General features: G+C 42.3%; 1 protein-coding gene across 1 annotated transcript in view; it reads left to right on the plus strand.

The window, feature by feature from the left end:
• hpse2 (heparanase 2) overlaps window positions 1-20,521 on the plus strand; it is a 109,186-nt gene that overhangs the window by 40,095 nt on the left and 48,570 nt on the right. The window contains exon 4 of the mRNA XM_038990880.1: window positions 18,577-18,750. Within this exon, the coding sequence (XP_038846808.1) occupies window positions 18,577-18,750 (174 nt within the window). The remainder of the gene's footprint in view (window positions 1-18,576; window positions 18,751-20,521) is intronic.

The following is a 20,521-nucleotide window of genomic DNA, read 5'->3' on the forward strand; positions in this document are numbered from 1 at the left end:
ACCTGCAGGACCAGGCCAGGACCTGTAACACCAAACAGCAGTCTGCCAATACTGCATTCTAAGTAAAAGAAAGTCCAAAAGAGTTAAGCCCAATGCTAAAGGTCTACTACCTAGTGTACTGTAGACTCATCCATTATATCAGAAGAGAACACATAAATCTGGGTTGAACTTCTGTTTTTTCGATCTATTTTATTCCAGATTTATGACCAAGGCACAAAAGGGAATGTTTTTGTCAGCTGTTTGCAATGTCAAATCAGGTTATAGAAGTATACTGTTGTATTTTGTAGGCGTGCCATTTCTTTGTGTGTATAGCGGATGGCAAATGCAAATACTGTGCCTAGAAGTGACCCTGGATCCAGACATGCCTTGTCTGAGGGAGACAGGCTGGAATCTGAGACAGAGCTATTTCAGCCAAACTCAGCAGGAGCACTAGAACATTAGACTGATGTTTGGATGGCCAGCATCTTGGGAAGGTATTTTTTGAGGAGGTGAATGTTTGGAAAAAATCCCCTCTTCTCTTCTTTTTCTCAGACAACATCTGGTAGAAATATGGGTCGCCAGGCCAACCCAGCTCTGTTCACGGCCTTGTCATAAAGGGTTGCAATGGAAACCCAAACGATACTGATGATTATCGTGACCTGTGATTGGCCAAGGCGCGCCACCTCCTGTAGTTATTGGCCAATGAGTTGGCGGGATGTTTCTCTCTCCAGCTGTACTGCACTGTGTGTAGGGACCTTGAGAAGTACTGGACTGGAGGTGATTGTGTAACACTACGGCAGCGATCCTCACACGTTACTAAACCATAATTACTGATTAAACATCTGAAATGCGGATGTTACTTTGCTAACCCTCCAACCCTTAACTTTGCCCTGGTAATAAGCTTGAATTTACAGAAGCTAAAATAATGACTGTGGATATTTCTCTTGAGTGGGAGATAATTTGTTTTAGTTTTATCTATTTCTATAATTTAGTTTTATCTATTTGCTCCAAAGAAAATAAGTGATAGACAACAATTTATATATATAACTTTTTTCATCAGGCTGACTCTCAGTCTTCATGGAGGAGATTACTGAGTAGTTTGGTTCATCAGGCTGACCCCCAGTCTTCATGGAGGAGATTACTGAGTAGTTTGGTTCATCAGGCTGACCCCCAGTCTTCATGGGGGAGATTACTGAGTGGTTTGGTTCATCAGGCTGACTCTCAGTCTTCATGGAGGAGATTACTGAGTGGTTTGGTTCATCAGGCTGACTCTCAGTCTTCATGGAGGAGATTACTGAGTAGTTTGGTTCATCAGGCTGACCCCCAGTCTTCATGGAGGAGATTACTGAGTAGTTTGGTTCATCAGGCTGACCCCCAGTCTTCATGGGGGAGATTACTGAGTGGTTTGGTTCATCAGGCTGACCCCCAGTCTTCATGGAGGAGATTACTGAGTGGTTTGGTTCATCAGGCTGACCCCCAGTCTTCATGGAGGAGATTACTGAGTGGTTTGGTTCATCAGGCTGACCCCCAGTCTTCATGGAGGAGATTACTGAGTGGTTTGGTTCATCAGGCTGACCCCCAGTCTTCATGGAGGAGATTACTGAGTAGTTTGGTTCATCAGGCTGACCCCCAGTCTTCATGGAGGAGATTACTGAGTGGTTTGGTTCATCAGGCTGACCCCCAGTCTTCATGGAGGAGATTACTGAGTAGTTTGGTTCATCAGGCTGACCCCCAGTCTTCATGGAGGAGATTACTGAGTAGTTTGGTTCATCAGGCTGACCCCCAGTCTTCATGGAGGAGATTACTGAGTAGTTTGGTTCATCAGGCTGATCCCCAGTCTTCATGGAGGAGATTACTGAGTAGTTTGGTTCATCAGGCTGACCCGCAGTGTTTGCTTGAAGTTATTGATGGACGATGATGTAGAGTATGGTACCTCTGTACCTGATAGAGAATTTACTATGTGAGGTGCGGCAGTTGGGAGGGTAAAGGTTATCACAATGTCGTGTGTTATATAGATGGATTTCAGAATTAACATGGAAGAATCCATTGAAGGGTTTATGTAAAATGTCTGGGAGGTATGAGTACTTGTAGATGAAAGTGCATAATTGGCGTACATTAATGTTGTAAATAGACAATATATTGAGTTTCTTTAACAAAGGTGCAAATGGAGCCAGGTAAATAGAGGAGGTGGCTAGTCTTGCAAATTTATTTTGTATGATGAGAAATTTGTGTAGGTAGGAGGCATATGTACTGGCCCAGACAATATTACAGTAAATGAGATATTGTTAAGTTAAGCTATAGTATAGAGTTAGGAAGCAAGCCTGATGAACCAAACCACTAATCTTTCTGATGATACCAACAGATTTCATCACTGCTGCAGACAAATTGAATATGGTCTTTCTAGGATAACGTTTCATCAAATAAAACTCAGAGGAATCTAGTGGATGTGATTTGTTCCATTTCATTTCCACCAATTGAGATTCTGGCTCTTTTTTAAACAATATTTCTTATTCTTACTAGTGAATACAACAAATTGGTATCATCAGAATGGGAAGTACAGTAGAAGACACAGCAGCAAGGTCATTGATATAGATTAGGAATAACAAAGGTCCAATTATGGTGATTACAGTTATTATTCCTGGTCATCGTGTGTGTGTGTGTGTGTGTGTGTGTGTGTGTGTGTGTGTGTGTGTGTGTGTGTGTGTGTGTGTGTGTGTGTGTGTGTGTGTGTGTGTGTGTGTGTGTGTGTGTGTGTGTGTGTGTGTTTGGTTAGGGGGTCTGCTATGTATCTGTGCAGTCTGCTAGTCCTATCATGCATCGGTCAAAGACCCATTCTCAGCTCTGGACTGGAAATAGAATGTGGGAATATAACATGTGCTGATTGGCTAACAATTATTGCTTGGTGGTTTTGTTTCTGTGTTTTGTTGGCTTTACCCTTAAGAGTCTATTGATGCATTCGTGCATCAATCTAAGTAACATAATACAAAAAATCCCCATCAAAATGCGCCAATTTAAGTGAGAAATAGGTTTTTGGCATGAGCTGCGTCTCAATCAACCACATCCGCCTATGTCGGCCTTCCTCATCTGCGGTGGAAGATGACTGAGCTATAGTGGTGTTTGTCAGACCATGAGACATCCCGAAAATCGGTCTTCTCATGAAAGCGTCTGTAGTGTCTGTGTGTGTATGTAGGCAGCCACCCGCACCTCTCTGATTCAGAGGGGTTGGGTTAAATACGGAAGACACATTTCAGTTGAAGGCATTCAGTTGTACAACTGACTAGGTATCCCCCTAGGTAGGTAGGTAGGTAGGTAGGTAGGTAGGTAGGTAGGTAGGTAGGTAGGTAGGTAGGTAGGTAGGTAGGTAGGTAGGTAGGTAGGTAGGTAGGTAGGTAGGTAGGTAGGTAGGTACAGATGTATGACATTTGTAATGTATGTATTCCAGTCCTTGACTAATAATGTCCTGTATTATGTATTATGTCATGTTTCATGTGGACCCCAGGAAGAGAAGCTAATGGGGATCCTAATAAATTACGTTTTTGACGTTTATGAAGTTTTTGGCGTTTATGAATGTGTTATTCAATGCGTATCTAAAATTCAAAATCAAAGAGCTAAATTATCCATAGTATGACCATCTCAAACCAATTCCATATGTTTGCTTAGTAGAACCCCCCCCCCCCCCCCACACACACACACACACAATGGCTTAGACTTTTAGAAGATTTAATTGTGTGTTTTGCATGACCTAGTTTGGGGGTGGTTTGCTATGTTTCCACGGTTTTACTGAGTTTTGGTGTTTTTCAGTTGTACAGTGCATTCGGAAAGTGTTCAGATCCCTTGACTTTTTCCACATTTTGTTACGTGAGACTAAAACATTTTGTTACGACTAATTCTAAAATGTATTAAATTGATTACCCCCCTCATCAATCTACACACAATACCCTCATCATGACCCCCGTTATTTATTTAGCAAATGTAATACAAATATAAACGGAAATATTACATTTACATAAATATTCAAACCGTTTAGTCAGTACTTTTTGAAGCACCTTTGGCAGTGATTGCAGCCTCGAGTCGTCTTGGGTACAAGCTTGGCACACCTGTATTTGGGGAGTTCCTCCCATTCCTGTCTGCAGATACTCTCAACCTCTGTCAGGTTGGATGAGGAGCGTTGATGCACAGTTATTTCCAGGTCTCTCCAGAGATGTTCGATCGGGTTCAAGTCCGGGCTCTGGCTGGGCCACTCAAGGACATTCAGAGACTTGTCCCGAAGCCACTCCTGTGTTTTCTTGGCTGTGTGCTTAGGGTCATTTTCCTGATGGAAGGTGAACCTTCACCCCAGTCTGAGGCCGTAAGCACTCTGGAGCAGGTTTTCATCAAGGATCTCTTTGTACTTTGTTCCGTTAATTTTTCCCTCGATCCTGACTAGTCTCCCAGTCCCTGCCACTGAAAAATATCCCCACAGCATGATGCTGCCCCCACCATCCTTCACCATAGGGATGGTGCCAGGTTTCCTCCAGACGTGACGCTTGGCATTCAGGCCAAAGAGTTCAATCTTGGTTTCATCAGACCAGATAATCTTATTTCTCATGGTCTGAGAGTCTTTAAGTGCCTTTTGGAAAACTCCAAGCGGGCTGTCATGTGCCTTTTACTGAGGAGTGGCTTCCGTCTGGTCACTACCATAAAGGCCTGATTGGTGGAGTGCTGCAGAGAGGGTTGTCCTTCTGGAACATTCTCCCATTTCCACAGAGGAACTCTAGTGCTTGGTCACCTCCCTGACCATGGCCTTTCTCCCCCGATTGCTCAGTTTGGCTGGGCGGCCAGCTCTAGGAAGAGTCTTGGTAGTTCCAAACTTCTTCCATTTAAGAATGATGGAGGCCACTGTGTTCTTCTGGACCTTAAATGCTGTTGGCATTTTTTGGTACACTTCCCCAGATCTGTGCCTCGACCCAATCCTGTCTCGGAGCTCTACGGACAATTCCTTCAACCTCATGGCTTGGTTTTGCTCTGACATGCATTGTCAACTGTGGGACATTATATAGACAGGTGTGTGCCTTTCCAAATCATGTCCAATCAATTGAATTTACCACAGGTGGATTCCAATAAAGTTGTAGAAACATCTCAAGGAGGATCAATGGAAACATGATGCACTTGAGCTACATTTCCAGTCTCATAGCAAAAGGTCTGAATACTTATGTAAATAAGGTATTTCTGTTTCAAATAAGGCTGTAACGTAACAAAATGTGGAAAAAATCAAGGGGCCTGAATACATTCTGAAGGCACTGTATGTGTTTGTTATTTTTTGTTTCTGCAGTTTTCCTGAGCTCCCATGTGAAGAGCTTCAGGCTTTATATGGAGGTTTTCAGGTGAAACTCTTTGATGCTCTGGTGTAAAAAGCCTCTAGGTGATTCTCCTGCTGGACCTCTCCTTGACACGGCTGCTCCTTTACAATTACTGAGCAATCACAGACGTGTGTATAGTGGGAGAGAGGTGTTTGTTAGGGGTTAGAGATAATCGTTTAAGTGTTTGAAGCTTTAAGAGGAGGCTCTTTGAAGGCGTCAGTGTGACTAATTTGTGTTAGTAAAACTGTCAGGTGTGGTCATCTCACTGTCACCTCTGACTCTAGCCCCTGGTGTCCCAGGTTGTGATGTGTAAATTCCACTGTGTGATTATGGTCTACTTTCAGCAGGAATGTCTCCATCAAGCAGTTTTTTAGTCCATGAGTAGGCTTATTCAAGCCAGGAAATCATCTACTTTTTTCATACAGTTACACTCCTGCAAATCCTGAGACCAAGGACTACCTGCATCTCCTGAAACACCAGGGACTTGCGACCCTTTCATTTTCCATGATCGCAGTTTTTTTTTTGTATCTATAATATTTTTGTAAGTCTTGTTTGGGAGTGGAGGTACAGATTGCTTGACGTAAATCACAAACTACTTTCAAAACTCAATCTGAAAACATTTTGAGAATGTCATAATGCACACTGGACAGAAAACTATTTTTTAGTCTGACTGTTACTGATGTTGCCAGACACCCCAGTGTAGTGATCAAAGCTTTAGTTAAAACAGTTGAATAAAAAAATAATGCCATATCATCTGGTCTTTGAGGACTTTCAGACAAGTGCAACATTTTAAGATTGTCTTTGTAATGTCATGATATTGGCTTCTTCATACATAGACAGATAAACACAACGCCTAGCCTGATGTTGAGCAACCAACAACAAAGGAATACTTTGTTTTTCTCATGGGAGAATATGTTCAATACACGTTTGTTTCTGTCCCAGACAAAAAGAGCAAGGTCATTAGTACCTTCAGGTGTAGTTTTTCCATAAACACACGCACGCACGCACGCACGCACGCACGCACGCACGCACGCACGCACGCACGCACGCACGCACACACACACACACACACACACACACACACACACACACTGGGCAGTCCTGGGCCTGAGTTAGAGAGACAAGCTGGCCTCAGCGGATGACTGATTTGTGTACATAAACGTGTGTGGAAGTGTCTTCATCTCAGATGTTAACATGTCACCCCCCAACACACACACACACACACACACACACACACACACACACACACACACACACACACCAGAAACGGAGGAAGAGGCCACACACTAGTCTACTTGCAGCAAATCCACAGACATGGAAACAAACACACAGCTCTGTCTGGCTTGACTGAATTGAAAACAGGTGCCCACGTAGCTTACATTCTTTTATCCAAAATACACAAGTGGTTTGACCTACCAGGTTTGAAGACCACAGAGAGTCTGTACAATAAATAGCAGAGTGATTCCATTGGAAAGGCCTACCTGTGTGGTAGTGACAGATGTTGAGATAAATGTAAGTAGAGAGTGAGATGTCAACATTAGTATTAAGTTGTTGATAGATGGAAAACTCTAGGTTCTGTCTTTAATGGATCCTTATTGAATTTCGTGGCTCAGCTCAGCTGCAAGGTCTTTTACTGCAATACCTTTCCTCACAAACAGAAAGGACTTCAGCTTTATGTACTGAGTGCGGTAACCGTTCGGACTTGGCAAGGTCGTCCATAATAGGTTTTATTTTGACACATATAGCTAACTGATGTCTTAGAGCAGCTGTCAAATCAATCCAATCAAATGCTATTTGTCACATGCTTCGTAAACAACAGGTGTAGACTAAGAGTGAAATGCTTACTTACGGGTCCTTTACCAACAATACAGAGTTAAAGATAAAACATAAATATATAGAAATAGTGGCACGAGGAATTAATACACAGTGAATAATGAATTACACTAAAGAGTAAAAATAACATGGCTATATATAGGATGTACCAGTACCGAGTTGATGTGCACTGGTACAAGGTAATTGAGGCAGCTATGCCATTCATTGACTTATTGACTTATTTCAGCAATTTCAGTTTTCATCATCCTCTGTGGCGTCTTCAGGCCTGGTGCCTTGCGGTTGACGTACCAAGCGGTGATTCAGCCAGTCAAGATGCTCTCAATGGTGTAGCTATAGAACCTTTTGAGGATCTGAAGGCCCATGCCAAAACTTTTCAGCCTCCTGAGGGGGAAGAGGTGCTGCCGTGCCCTCTTCAGAACTGTGTGGTTGTGTCTGTTAATTCATTAGTAATGTGGACACTGAGGAACTTGAAGCTCTCTACCCGCTCCACTACAGTCCCATCGATGTGGATGGGGGCGTAATCGCCCCTCCGTTTCCTGTAGTCCACCATCAGATCCTTTGTCTTGTTGATGTCGAGGGAGAGGTTGTTGTCCTGGCACCACACTGCTATGCTAGGTCTCTGACTTCCTCCCTATAGGCTGGCTCATCGTCATCGGTTTTCAGTCCTACCACCGTTGTGTCGTCAGCAAACTTCATGATGGTGTTGGAGTTGTGCGCAGCCACGCAGTTGTGGGTGAACAGGAAGTACAGGAAGGGACAAAGCACACACCGCTGTGGTTCCCCTGTGTTGATGGTCAGCGTGGAGGATGTGTTGTTGCCTACACTCACCACCTGGGGGTGTCCACCAGGATCCAGTTGCAGAGGGACTTGTTCAGTCCCAGGGTCCTGAGCTTGATGATGAGCTTGGAGGGGACTATGACATTGAATGCTGTGATGTAAACAATGAACAGCATTCTTACATAAGTATTCCTTTTGTCCAGGTGATGTAAGCCATGACCAGCCTTTGAAAGCATTTCATGGCTATAAAGTGCTACGGGGCGATATACTTCTTGGGTTTGGGGATTATTTCTGTCTGCTTGAAACAAGTTGGTATTACAGACCTGGTCAGAGATTGGTTGAAAATGTCAGTGAAGACATGCTAGCTGATCAGCACATGCTCTGAGTATGTGTCCTGGTATTCTGTCTGGCACGGCGGCCTTGAGAATGTTAACCTGTTTAAAGGTCTTACTCACATCGGCTTTGGAGAGCGACGTCACAACAGCTGGTGCTCTCATTCATGGTTCAGTGTTGCTTCCCTCAAAGTGAGCATAGAAGGCATTAAGCTTGTCTGGTAAGCTCTCGTCATTGGGCAGCTCGCGGCTGGGTTTCTCTTTGTAATCCATGATAGTTTGCAAGCCCTGCCACATCTGTCGATTGTCAGAGCCAGCATAGTAGGATTTGAGCACAGTCCTGTATTGACACTTTGGATGTTTGATGGCTCGTCGGAGGTCATTGCTTTCACAACTGTATTCTGATTTGCTCTGTCAGGCTGCAGTTATTGTAAGCTGCTGTTGGAATTGGTGTGTGTGCGCGCAATAGTGAGTGAATTTGTGTGAAATAATTAAATAATTAATTCATGTAATGGTCACTGTTTTCTCTCCAACTTCTTGTTGCGGGATAATGTTCAACCATATTGAAGTTTAAGAATGCCTGTCTTTTCCCCAGTCAGCTGTAACCAACTAGCATCAACATACGCACACACACACACACACACACGCAACACAACACAACACAACACACATTATTCCTCTAACGTAATTTGGCTGCAAAATCCAGGCTTTGGAAAGTCATATTGAAATCATAAAGAAATGTAAAAAAAAATGTTTCCAATTAATTTCTCTAAACAGTCGTCTCTCCTGTCTGCAGCGGTTCCTCAAGGGCTGAGGTTTGATCTGGGCTTAAAATGAACCAGAACCCTCTGCTCAAGGCTGTGTGTGTATATGTGTGCTCGCGTGTGTGCACGTGTGTGTATTTTTTGGGGGGTCAAAACGTCCAGCTTGACATGTTTGCCTGGTGGGAAATCACTGTGTTTCTGGATGAAATAAGAAACAGAGGCACACAGAGAACAGACAAAACTCAGTCTGATTACTTTTCATGGGGGAGGAGAGAGAGAGGGAGCGATAGAATGACCAGCAGGATTCAAAAGAGAGAGGGAGACAGAGAGTAAGAAAGAAACTGCACAGTATGTTTGTGATAGGAAAGAGGGTGTATGATAGAGAAATAGAGAAAGAGAGGGAGACAGAGAGAGAGAGAGAGAGAGAGAGAGAGGGAGAAAGAGTGTAAGTGTGAGAAAGAATCCTTGCTGAATGCCCTGTTTTCGCTGCATACAGTGCATTTGGAAAGTATTCAGACTCCTTGACTTTTTCCACATTTTGTTACTTTACAGCCTTATTCTAAAATGTATTAAATAAAATAATGTCCTCATCAATCAACAAACAATAGCCCATAATGACAAGTGAAAACAGTTTTTTTATGTTTGCAAATGTTTGTTTTTTTAAACAACAGAAATGCCCTATTTATGTAAGTGTTCAGACCTTTTGCTATGAGACTCGAAAATGAACTCAGGTTTATCCTGTTTCCATTGATCATCCTTGAGATGTTTCTACAACTTGATTGGAGTCCACCTGTGGTAAATTTAATCGATTTGACATGATTTGGAAAGGCACATACCTGTCTATATAAGGTCACACAGTTGACAATGCATGTCAGAGCAAAACCAAGCCATGAGGTTGAAGGAATTGTCCGTAGAGCTCAGGATTGTGTCGCGGCACATATCTGGAGAAGGGTATCAAAAAATGTATGCATCATTGAAGGTCCCCAAGAACACAGTGGCCTCCATCATGCTTAAATGGAAGAAGTTTGGAACCACCAAGACTCTTCCTAGAGCTGTCCACCTGGCCAAACTGAGCAATCGGGAGAAGGGCCTTGGTCAGGGAGATGACCAAGAACCTAATGGTCACACTGAAAGAGTTCCAGCGTTCCTCTGTGGAGATGGGGAAACCTTCCAGAAGGACAGCCCTCTCTCCAGCACTCCACCAATCAGGCCTTTATGGTAGAGTGGCCAGATGGCAGCCACTCCTCAGTAAAAGGCACATGATAGCCTGCTTGGAGTTTACCAAAAGGCACCTAAAGACTCTCAGACCATGAGAAACAAGATTTGCTGGTCTGATGAAACAAACCATTATTGAACTCTTTGGCCTGAATGCCAAGCGTCACGTCTGGAGGAAACCTGGCACCATCCCTATGGTGAAGCATGGTGGTGGCAGCATCATGCTGTGGGGATGTTTTTCAGCAGCAGGGACTGGGAAACTAGTCAGGATCAAGGCAAAGAACGGAGCAAAGTATAGAGAGATCCTTAATGAAAACCTGCTCCAGAGCGCTCAGGACCTCAGACTGGGGCAAAGGTTCACCTTCCAACAGGACAACAACCCTAAACACACAGCCAAGACAATTCAGGAGTGGCTTTGGAACAAGTCTCTGAATGTCCTTGAGTGGCCCAGCCAGAGCCCAGACTTGAACCCGATCGAACATCTCTGGAGCAACTTGAAAATAGCTGTGCAGCGACACTCCCCATCCAACCTGGCAGAGTTTGAGAGGATCTGCAGAGAAGAATGGGAGGAACTCACCAAATACAGGTGTGCCAAGCTTGTAGTGTCATACCCAAGAAGACTCGAGGCTGCAATCGCTGCCAAAGATGCTTCAACAAAGTGGTGAGTAAAGGGTCTGAATACTGATGCAAATGTAATATTTCATTTTTAAAAATGACACATTTACAAAAATTTCTAAAAACCAGTTTTACCTTTTCATTATGGGGTATTGTGTGTAGATTGTGTGTAGACATTTTAGAATGAGCCTATAACATAGCAAAATGTGTAAAAATGTATGTAGTCTGAATACGTTCCGAATACACTGTATCTGTTGTAATTGGTGCTATTAGGCTGTTGTGAAGTGTGTGTACGTGTGTGTGTAGTGACTGTAGCAGCTATTGAACGGGTGGTCTCCTGTCCAAGCCAACGTCACCACTTCTATAGTTCAGTTCAAACTCATCTGGTCCAATAACCCTATTCCACAATTACATGACTGTGTAAATAACACATTGTATTGTATGTTAGATAGGTAGAAAAGAGGCAAGGGCTCAACAAACAAACCGAAAGTGTGGATTGCAGTTTCACATTGTTTGCATACTGTTGTAAATCAGGTAGTATTGCAAGTATCACTTTAACTGTAGAAAGAGAACGGCAGACATTTATGTTGTTTGTATGTCCCTGGTTTCATTGACACATCTCCAACTACTAAATCATTACAATGCTTAATCACTGAACCATGCCGTGAACTGGAGACATGTCTACACTATTACATGGGCTTCTCTGGCCAAGCTACTATTGAACAGTGTTAAGGCGTCAGGATGCTTCAGGTCGACTGGCGCCTAGGCGAACTAAGCTAGTGTGCTTGCATACTCCCTTAAAATGACCTTCGCTTGAAAAACGAGAAATAGTCAGAATTAATCTAAGATAATTAATTTTGACGTTTTTGCCGAGGAGATCTTAGTAGCACAATTTTACATCTAAGATGTTTGGTGCAGTATTACTCAATGAAAACATTCCCATGAAATCGAGTCGTCTCTCAACGAAGGGGCGTAGACTTCAGCTACCGACTACGGCCTCCAGAAAAAAATGTTGTGTGCCCGAGCAGCTGAAAAAATCCTACCGAAGTCTAAAACTAACAAAAACGTCACAAAATGTTGTCATAATATATGCACAAACTCTTCCGAACTGTTTTGGCTGGAAAGCATGCGGCGCTTTTAGTCCATTCCAATGACACAACACATTTTTCAGGTTTAATTTCTCTTGTTTGGGATAATCTCTATACTCTTTGTAGTAGCTATGGCTGCCAGAATAGAGGAATTGCAGACTTGCGAGGCACTCACTCAAGACAGTGTGTGTGTGTGTGTGTGTGTGTGTGTGTGTGTGTGTGTGTGTGTGTGTGTGTGTGTGTGTGTGTGTGTGTGTGTGTGTGTGTGTGTGTGTGTGTGTGTGTGTGTGTGTGTGTGTGTGTGTGTGCGTGTAACTTTAGAATTGAGGCATGGCACCAGACGATGCTCCAGACCTCTGTACTCCATGGTGCTGCTACACTACATGACCAAAAGTATGTTGACAGCTGCTCGTTCCAAAATCATGGGCATTAATATGGAGTTGGTCCTCCGCTTTGCTGCTTTAACAGCCTTCGCTCTTCTGGGAAGGCTTTCCACTAGATGTTGGAACATTGCTGCGGGGGACTTGCAAAATTGTTCAGCCACAAGAGCATTGGTGAGGTCGGGCACTGATGTTGAGCGATTAGGCCTGGCTCGCAGTCGACGTTTCAATTAACTCCAAAGGTGTTGAGGTCAGGGCTCTGTGCAGGACAGTCAAGTTCTTCCATGCTGATCTTGACCAACCATTTTTGTATGGACCTCGCTTTGTGCACGGGTGCATTGTCATGCTGAAACAGCATGGGCCTTCCCCAAACTGTTGCTACGAAGGTGGAAGCACAGAATCATCTAGAATGTCATTGTTGACTGTGGCGTTAAGATTTCCCTTCACTGGAATTAAGGGGCCTAGCCCGAACCATGAAAAACAGCCCTAGACCATTATTCCTCCTCTACCAAACTTTACATTTGGCACGGCGCATTGGGGCAGGTAGCGTTCTCCTGGCATCCGCCAAACCCAGATTCATCCACGGACTGCCAGATGGTGAAGCGTGATTCATTCATCTCCAGAAAAAGCGCTTCCACTGCTCCAGGGTCCAATGGGTTTTCATGGCCGAGCAGCCTAAGCCTAAGATCAACATGCACAATGCCAAGCTTTACACCACCCCAGCTGACGCTTGGCATTGTGCATGTTGATCTTAGGCTTGTGTGCGGCTGCTCGGCCATGAAAACCCATTTCATGAAGCACCCGACAAAATGTTATTGTGCTGACGTTGCTACCAGAGGTAGTTTGGAACTCGATAGTGAGTGTTGCAACTAAGGACAGACGATTTTTACACGCTAAGCATTTCAGCACTCGGCGGTCCCGTTCTGTGAGCTAGTGTGGCCTACCACTTCGCAGCTGAGCCGTTGTTGCTCCTAGATGTTTCCACTTCACAATAACAGCACTTACAGTTGACCGGAGCAGCTCTAGCAGGGCAAAAGGGCATGGCAGGTATCCTAGTAGTTAGAATTTTGGGCCAGTAACCGAAAGGTTGCAAGATTGAATCCCCGAGCTGACAAGGTAAAAATCTGTCGTTCTGCCCCTGAACAAGGCAGTTAACCCACTGTTCCTAGGCTGTCATTGTAAATAAGAATTTGTTCTTAACTGACTTGCCTAGTTAAATAAAGGTAAAAATTAAATTAAATAACCAATTTGATGGACTGACTTGTTAGACAGGTGGCATCCTATAACGGTGCCACGTTGAAAGTCACTGAGCTCTTCAGTAAGGCCATTCTCCTGCCGATGTTTGTCTATGGAGATTGCATGGCTGTGTGCTTAATTTTATACACCTATCAGCAATGGGAGTGGCTGAAATAGACGAATTCACTAATTTGAGAGGTGTCCACATACTTTTGTATACAGTACCAATCAAAAGTTTGGACACACCTACTCATTCAAGGGTTTTTCTTTATTTTTACAATGTCTACATTGTAGAATAATAGTGAAGACATCAAAACTATAACACATATGGAATCATGTAGTAACCATGTAAAGTGTAAAGTGTTAAAGTAAAGTGTTAAACAAATCAAAATATATTTTATATTTGAGATTCTTCAAAGTAGCCACCCTTTGCCTTGATGACAGCCTTTCACACTCTTGGCATTCTCTCGATTTGCTTTTCCAACAGTCTTGAAGGAGTTCCCACATTTGCTGAGCACTTGTTGGTTGCTTTTCCTTGACTCTGCGACCCAACTCATCCCAAACCATCTCAATTGGGTTGATGTCAGGTGATTGTGGAGGCCAGGTCATCTGATGCAGCACTCAATCATTCTCCTTCTTGGTCAAATAGCCCATACACAGCCTGGCGGTGTGTTGGGTCATTGTCCTGTTGAAAAACAAATTATAGTCCCACTAAGCGCAAACCAGATGGGATGGCGTATTACTGCAGAATGCTGTGGTAGCCATGCTGGTTAAGTGTGCCTTGAATTCTAAATAAATGACAGACAGTGTCATCAGCACAGCATAAACTGGGTCTGTGGCTTCGGCTTTTTGGGTTGCATTTACTTCAGTCATTTAGCATACTACTTACTGTACAAAATAGAATTGAATAGAAACACAATGGAATATAATTGAATATAATTGAATGGAAACACAATGGAATATAATATAATATATTGAATAGAAACACAATGGAATATAATTGAATATAATTGAATGGAAACACAATGGAATATAATATAATATATTGAATAGAAACACAATGGAATATAATATAATATAATTGAATAGAAACACAATGGAATATATTATAATTGAATAGAAACACAATGGAATATAATATAATATAATTGAATAGAAACACAATGGAATATAATTGAATATAATTGAATATAAGCACAATGGAATATAATATAATATATTGAATAGAAACACAATGGAATATAATTGAATATAATTGAATGGAAACACAATGGAATATAATATAATATATTGAATAGAAACACAATGGAATATAATTGAATATAATTGAATGGAAACACAATGGAATATAATATAATATATTGAATAGAAACACAATGGAATATAATTGAATATAATTGAATGGAAACACAATGGAAAATAATTGAATAGAAACACAGTGTAATATAATAGATTAGATTCACATGGCTAACTAAATTATATGTAAAAAGCACGACATATACATCTGTGTGACAGCTAGAGGTCATTGTTATCTGAAGTTGCTGCATTGACAAAATGGCTGCATTATTCATCCCCCATATTGTATCGTTTAATTCAGGGCTTCGGTTATGAATTTGAATCTTTAGAAGCTGATAAATGTGCTAGCCTTAACAAAGCATTGAGCTGTCATATGTTGACAAATTATATTGACAGAGAGAGAATTCCTTACATCAGTTCTCGCCAAGTCCTGGATTGATATTTGGAATAATGCTTTTAGCAGGGATAGTCTGGGGAATATGAGCAGCGCTCAGAGCTGTAGTATGTGTGTTTTTGTGTGTTTATGCATGTGCATGTGCGTGTGTATGTGTGTGTCTGCAAAATGATGAAACACTCGCAGGAACTACTGAAATCCGCTAGGGAGTAACATCAGAGGTTTCCAGAAACAATAGCTGCTGGTTTCCAGAGACCCTGGCTGCTTCATCTCTAATGTACCATTTATCTCAATAAGTCTGGATTGATTATTGATTGTTAAACTTGGTCCCACTTTAAACAGACTACAACATATTAAGGCTTTACATAGTATACATAAAGTCTTCTTAATCACAATATAAATGCTTCACAAATCATCTATAAACTAATGTCATACTGTATAAATGGTATAAAGTGTGACATAACAGCTCCCTATGTAGGTGCATTGTGTGTGTGTATGCGTGTGTGTGCTTCAAAGACTCCATCTCGGCAGGGGACTCTAATGAGAATATAAATCAGTATTTCTGGATATGGACCTAGGAGGGAGAAACGATGAGACCCCCTTTAGCGACTTCACACGCACACACACACTGACATTTCACATGTCAAGGGCATTACTTCACCATGTGTGGACAGACCTCTGTCATTTTACACATATAAAACACAGCCTTTTGAACCATATCAAGTTCATAAATATCTTTAGAGAAAGTTTCTTTCTGGACTTTTCAGTCATGATTTATTTTATTGTCATATCTGCTCAGCAGGCTGCCGTTCAGCTATGCCCTTCACCTGGTCTTCATCAGCAGGCTGGGATATCCATCAGGACACGTCACCACACACACACACACACACACACACACACACACACACACACACACACACACACACACACACACACACACACACACACACACACACACACACACACACACACACACTCCACATTCCCCTGGGCATTGTATAGGCCTGGTTAGATGTATGGTTGGAATTAATCCAGTTAAATGATCACTTAGTCTACAGAACTGAAACAATAAAGGTAAAGTGGACTGTAGTACTGTAGAGTTTAGATGATGTTAGGCTCAGATTGATGGGGTTAGGTAAAGTGGACTGTAGTACTGTAGAGTTTAGATGATGAGTCAGGCTCAGATTGACAGGGTTAGGTAAAGTGGACTGTAGTACTGTAGAGTTTAGATGATGAGTCAGGCTCAGATTGACAGGGTTAGGTAAGGTGTACTGTAGTACTGTAGAGTTTAGATGATGAGTCAGGCTCAGATTGACAGGGTTAGGTAAAGTGTACTGTAGTACTGTAGAGTTTAGATGATGAGTCAGGCTCAGATTGACAGGGTTAGGTAAGGTGTACTGTAGTACTGTAGAGTTTAGATGATGAGTCAGGCTCAGATTGACAGGGTTAGGTAAAGTGTACTGTAGTACTGTAGAGTTTAGATGATGAGTCAGGCTCAGATTGACAGGGTTAGGTAAGGTGTACTGTAGTACTGTAGAGTTTAGATGATGAGTCAGGCTCAGATTGACAGGGTTAGGTAAAGTGTACTGTAGTACTGTAGAGTTTAGATGATGAGTCAGGCTCAGATTGACAGGGTTAGGTAAGGTGTACTGTAGTACTGTAGAGTTTAGATGATGAGTCAGGCTCAGATTGACAGGGTTAGGTAAAGTGGACTGTAGTACTGTAGAGTTTAGATGATGAGTCAGGCTCAGATTGATGGGGTTAGGTAAAGTGGACTGTAGTACTGTAGAGTTTAGATGATGAGTCAGGCTCAGATTGACAGGGTTAGGTAAGGTGTACTGTAGTACTGTAGAGTTTAGATGATGAGTCAGGCTCAGATTGACAGGGTTAGGTAAAGTGTACTGTAGTACTGTAGAGTTTAGATGATGAGTCAGGCTCAGATTGACAGGGTTAGGTAAGGTGTACTGTAGTACTGTAGAGTTTAGATGATGAGTCAGGCTCAGATTGATGGGGTTAGGTAAGGTGTACTGTAGTACTGTAGAGTTTAGATGATGAGTCAGGCTCAGATTGACAGGGTTAGGTAAGGTGTACTGTAGTACTGTAGAGTTTAGATGATGTTAGGCTCAGATTGATGGGGTTAGGTAAGGTGTACTGTAGTACTGTAGAGTTTAGATGATGAGTCAGGCTCAGATTGACAGGGTTAGGTAAGGTGTACTGTAGTACTGTAGAGTTTAGATGATGAGTCAGGCTCAGATTGACAGGGTTAGGTAAGGTGTACTGTAGTACTGTAGAGTTTAGATGATGAGTCAGGCTCAGATTGACAGGGTTAGGTAAGGTGTACTGTAGTACTGTAGAGTTTAGATGATGAGTCAGGCTCAGATTGACAGGGTTAGGTAAGGTGTACTGTAGTACTGTAGAGTTTAGATGATGAGTCAGGCTCAGATTGACAGGGTTAGGTAAGGTGTACTGTAGTACTGTAGAGTTTAGATGATGAGTCAGGCTCAGATTGACAGGGTTAGGTAAGGTGTACTGTAGTACTGTAGAGTTTAGATGATGAGTCAGGCTCAGATTGACAGGGTTAGGTAAAGTGGACTGTAGTACTGTAGAGTTTAGATGATGAGTCAGGCTCAGATTGACAGGGTTAGGTAAAGTGTACTGTAGTACTGTAGAGTTTAGATGATGAGTCAGGCTCAGATTGATGGGGTTAGGTAAAGTGGACTGTAGTACTGTAGAGTTTAGATGATGAGTCAGGCTCAGATTGACAGGGTTAGGTAAGGTGTACTGTAGTACTGTAGAGTTTAGATGATGAGTCAGGCTCAGATTGACAGGGTTAGGTAAAGTGTACTGTAGTACTGTAGAGTTTAGATGATGAGTCAGGCTCAGATTGACAGGGTTAGGTAAAGTGGACTGTTGTACTGTAGAGTTTAGATGATGAGTCAGGCTCAGATTAAAGATGTTAAAGGTTAGAACTAGGAAGAGGAGTTTTTCAGGACGAGTCGGGGATCACTTAGTTTCGATAAATCATTAAATCTGTGATAGGTTTGTAGCTACATATATTCCCACAGTCAAAAATGTATCTAGCCATCTAATGTGGAGTCCCCACCACCACTGATCCTATAGTAGGAGGGGTTAGGTCCAGATGTTAGACAGAGCACAGTTTTTCTAGCTAGTTTTACCTAGCATACTGGAAAAGAAATGTCCCATATCTGTTTTCAATGTTTATTAATATTTATTTGTAATAAAGTTAGCCCGGCCACAATATGATTGACAGTTACCTCAAATATTTTGAAAAGAAACAAAGTTACAACTGCGTCTGGTTTGCTCCCAGCCAGGTCTTTAGACAAACTGTACAACTTTGCCGAGTGTGCTGGTCTGCATCTGGTCCTTGGGCTCAACGCCCAGCAGAGAAACCCTGACTCCTCCTGGAACTCCTCCTCAGCACTCAGCCTCCTCAAATACAGCGCCGGGAAGAAATTCAACATCTCCTGGGAACTGGGCAACGGTCAGTATCTACACAACATTATATACTATATATTATATAATTTATGCTATTTAATACAGTAGAATTATAAAACATTAGGTAACACTGTACTTGAAGGGTGTATACATAACGCATCCCGGACACCTTTATGAAACCCTTTCTAACACCTTTATGAAACCATTTCTAACACCTTTATGAAACCATTTCTAACACCTTTATGAAACCATTTCTAACACCTTTATGAAACCCTTTCTAACACCTTTATGAAACCCTTTCTAACACCTTTATGAAACCATTTCTAACACCTTTATGAAACCATTTCTAACACCTTTATGAAACCACTTCGAACACCTTTATGGAACCATTTCTAACACCTTTATGAAACCCTTTCTAACACCTTTATGAAACCATTTCTAACACCTTTATGAAACCATTTCTAACACCTTTATGAAACCCTTTCTAACACCTTTATGAAACCATTTCTAACACCTTTATGAAACAATTTCTAACACCTTTATGAAACCATTTCTAACACCTTTATGAAACCATTTCTAACACCTTTATGAAACCATTTCTAACACCTTTATGAAACCATTTCTAACACCTTTATGATATGCATTTATCCATTCTACACTGACATTTTTATTTTCACAGGCACAGTACCCAAACCCAAAGTATTATCCTAGGAATACGTTTTTGACTTAAGTTGGCAGAGAACATGCTGTAGGTCTAACATGACATTTACAATTGGTGCCCCAGGGCTTATTTTGAAAAATAAGTCATGATTGAACAGATGCCATTCAGAGAGTGAAGAAAGAGTAGAGAGAGAGAGAGCGTAGAGAGAAAGAGCGAAGAGAGAGAGAGCGAGGAGAGAGAGAGAGAGGGGGGGGGGGTATTTTGAGATGCTCAAGTATGGAGTGGTTTTAAAAAGGAGAAGTTAACAGCTGATTACTTGCTCAGTGATGCATCGTTGACCCGAGAACACCTGCCAATATGACAGACACAAGCAGTATGGCCAGCAGGGGGGAACTATAGGGGTCTGTGTTTTTATTTTGGGGGGAAATTGAGCATCCTTCTGGCTGAGACCATCAACACAGATGGAGAGAGAGAGAGAAAGAGAGGGATAGAAAGAGGGAGGTGGGGAACCTCCCTGTTATCTTGGCCCATTCTCCTGGCAAGGCCTCCCTCTAGCAGCATTACAATAATGACAATTTAGTTATCGCTCACTTACTGGGCACTGAGAGAAACATATGTTGGACAGTGCCTCTCTCTCTCTCTCTCTCTCTCTCTCTCTCTCTCTCTCTCTCTCTCTCTCTCTCTCTCTCTCTCTCTCTCTCTCTCTCTCTCTCACACACACTTACACTCTCACACTCTCTCTCTCCACCTCTCCAACACTCTGGGTGTCTTCTTTAACATTGCTTGTGTTGGACAGCGTTAGAATTGACACACTCTGTGTCTTTCTGTATTACTGTGTACATAGGGTTCCATTCAAGGACAACATGAAAATGTCAGTACTGCCCAAGTTGTGTTTAGCAGCAGACTGAGCTAGAGGGGGTCTGTGATGTTATGTTGTTGAAGTGTTTCAACTGTTCACTTATGGAGCAAAGATCCTCCACCAAGGTGGAAAACTATCTGACCAAGACAAGCTCTCCAGAAATAGGATTTAACTGGGTAAATAAGCTGGTAGAATGTATTGACAAATTAACCTGAATGAAGATCGAAGTGAATGTCTATTTGTTTTAAAGATTGCCATTTGCACTCCATCTTTCACCAGAGTGGAATGGTTACTGTG

The sequence above is a fragment of the Salvelinus namaycush genome, chromosome 4 (genome assembly GCF_016432855.1).
Source record: "Salvelinus namaycush isolate Seneca chromosome 4, SaNama_1.0, whole genome shotgun sequence".
Classification (NCBI taxonomy): Eukaryota; Metazoa; Chordata; class Actinopteri; order Salmoniformes; family Salmonidae; genus Salvelinus; species Salvelinus namaycush.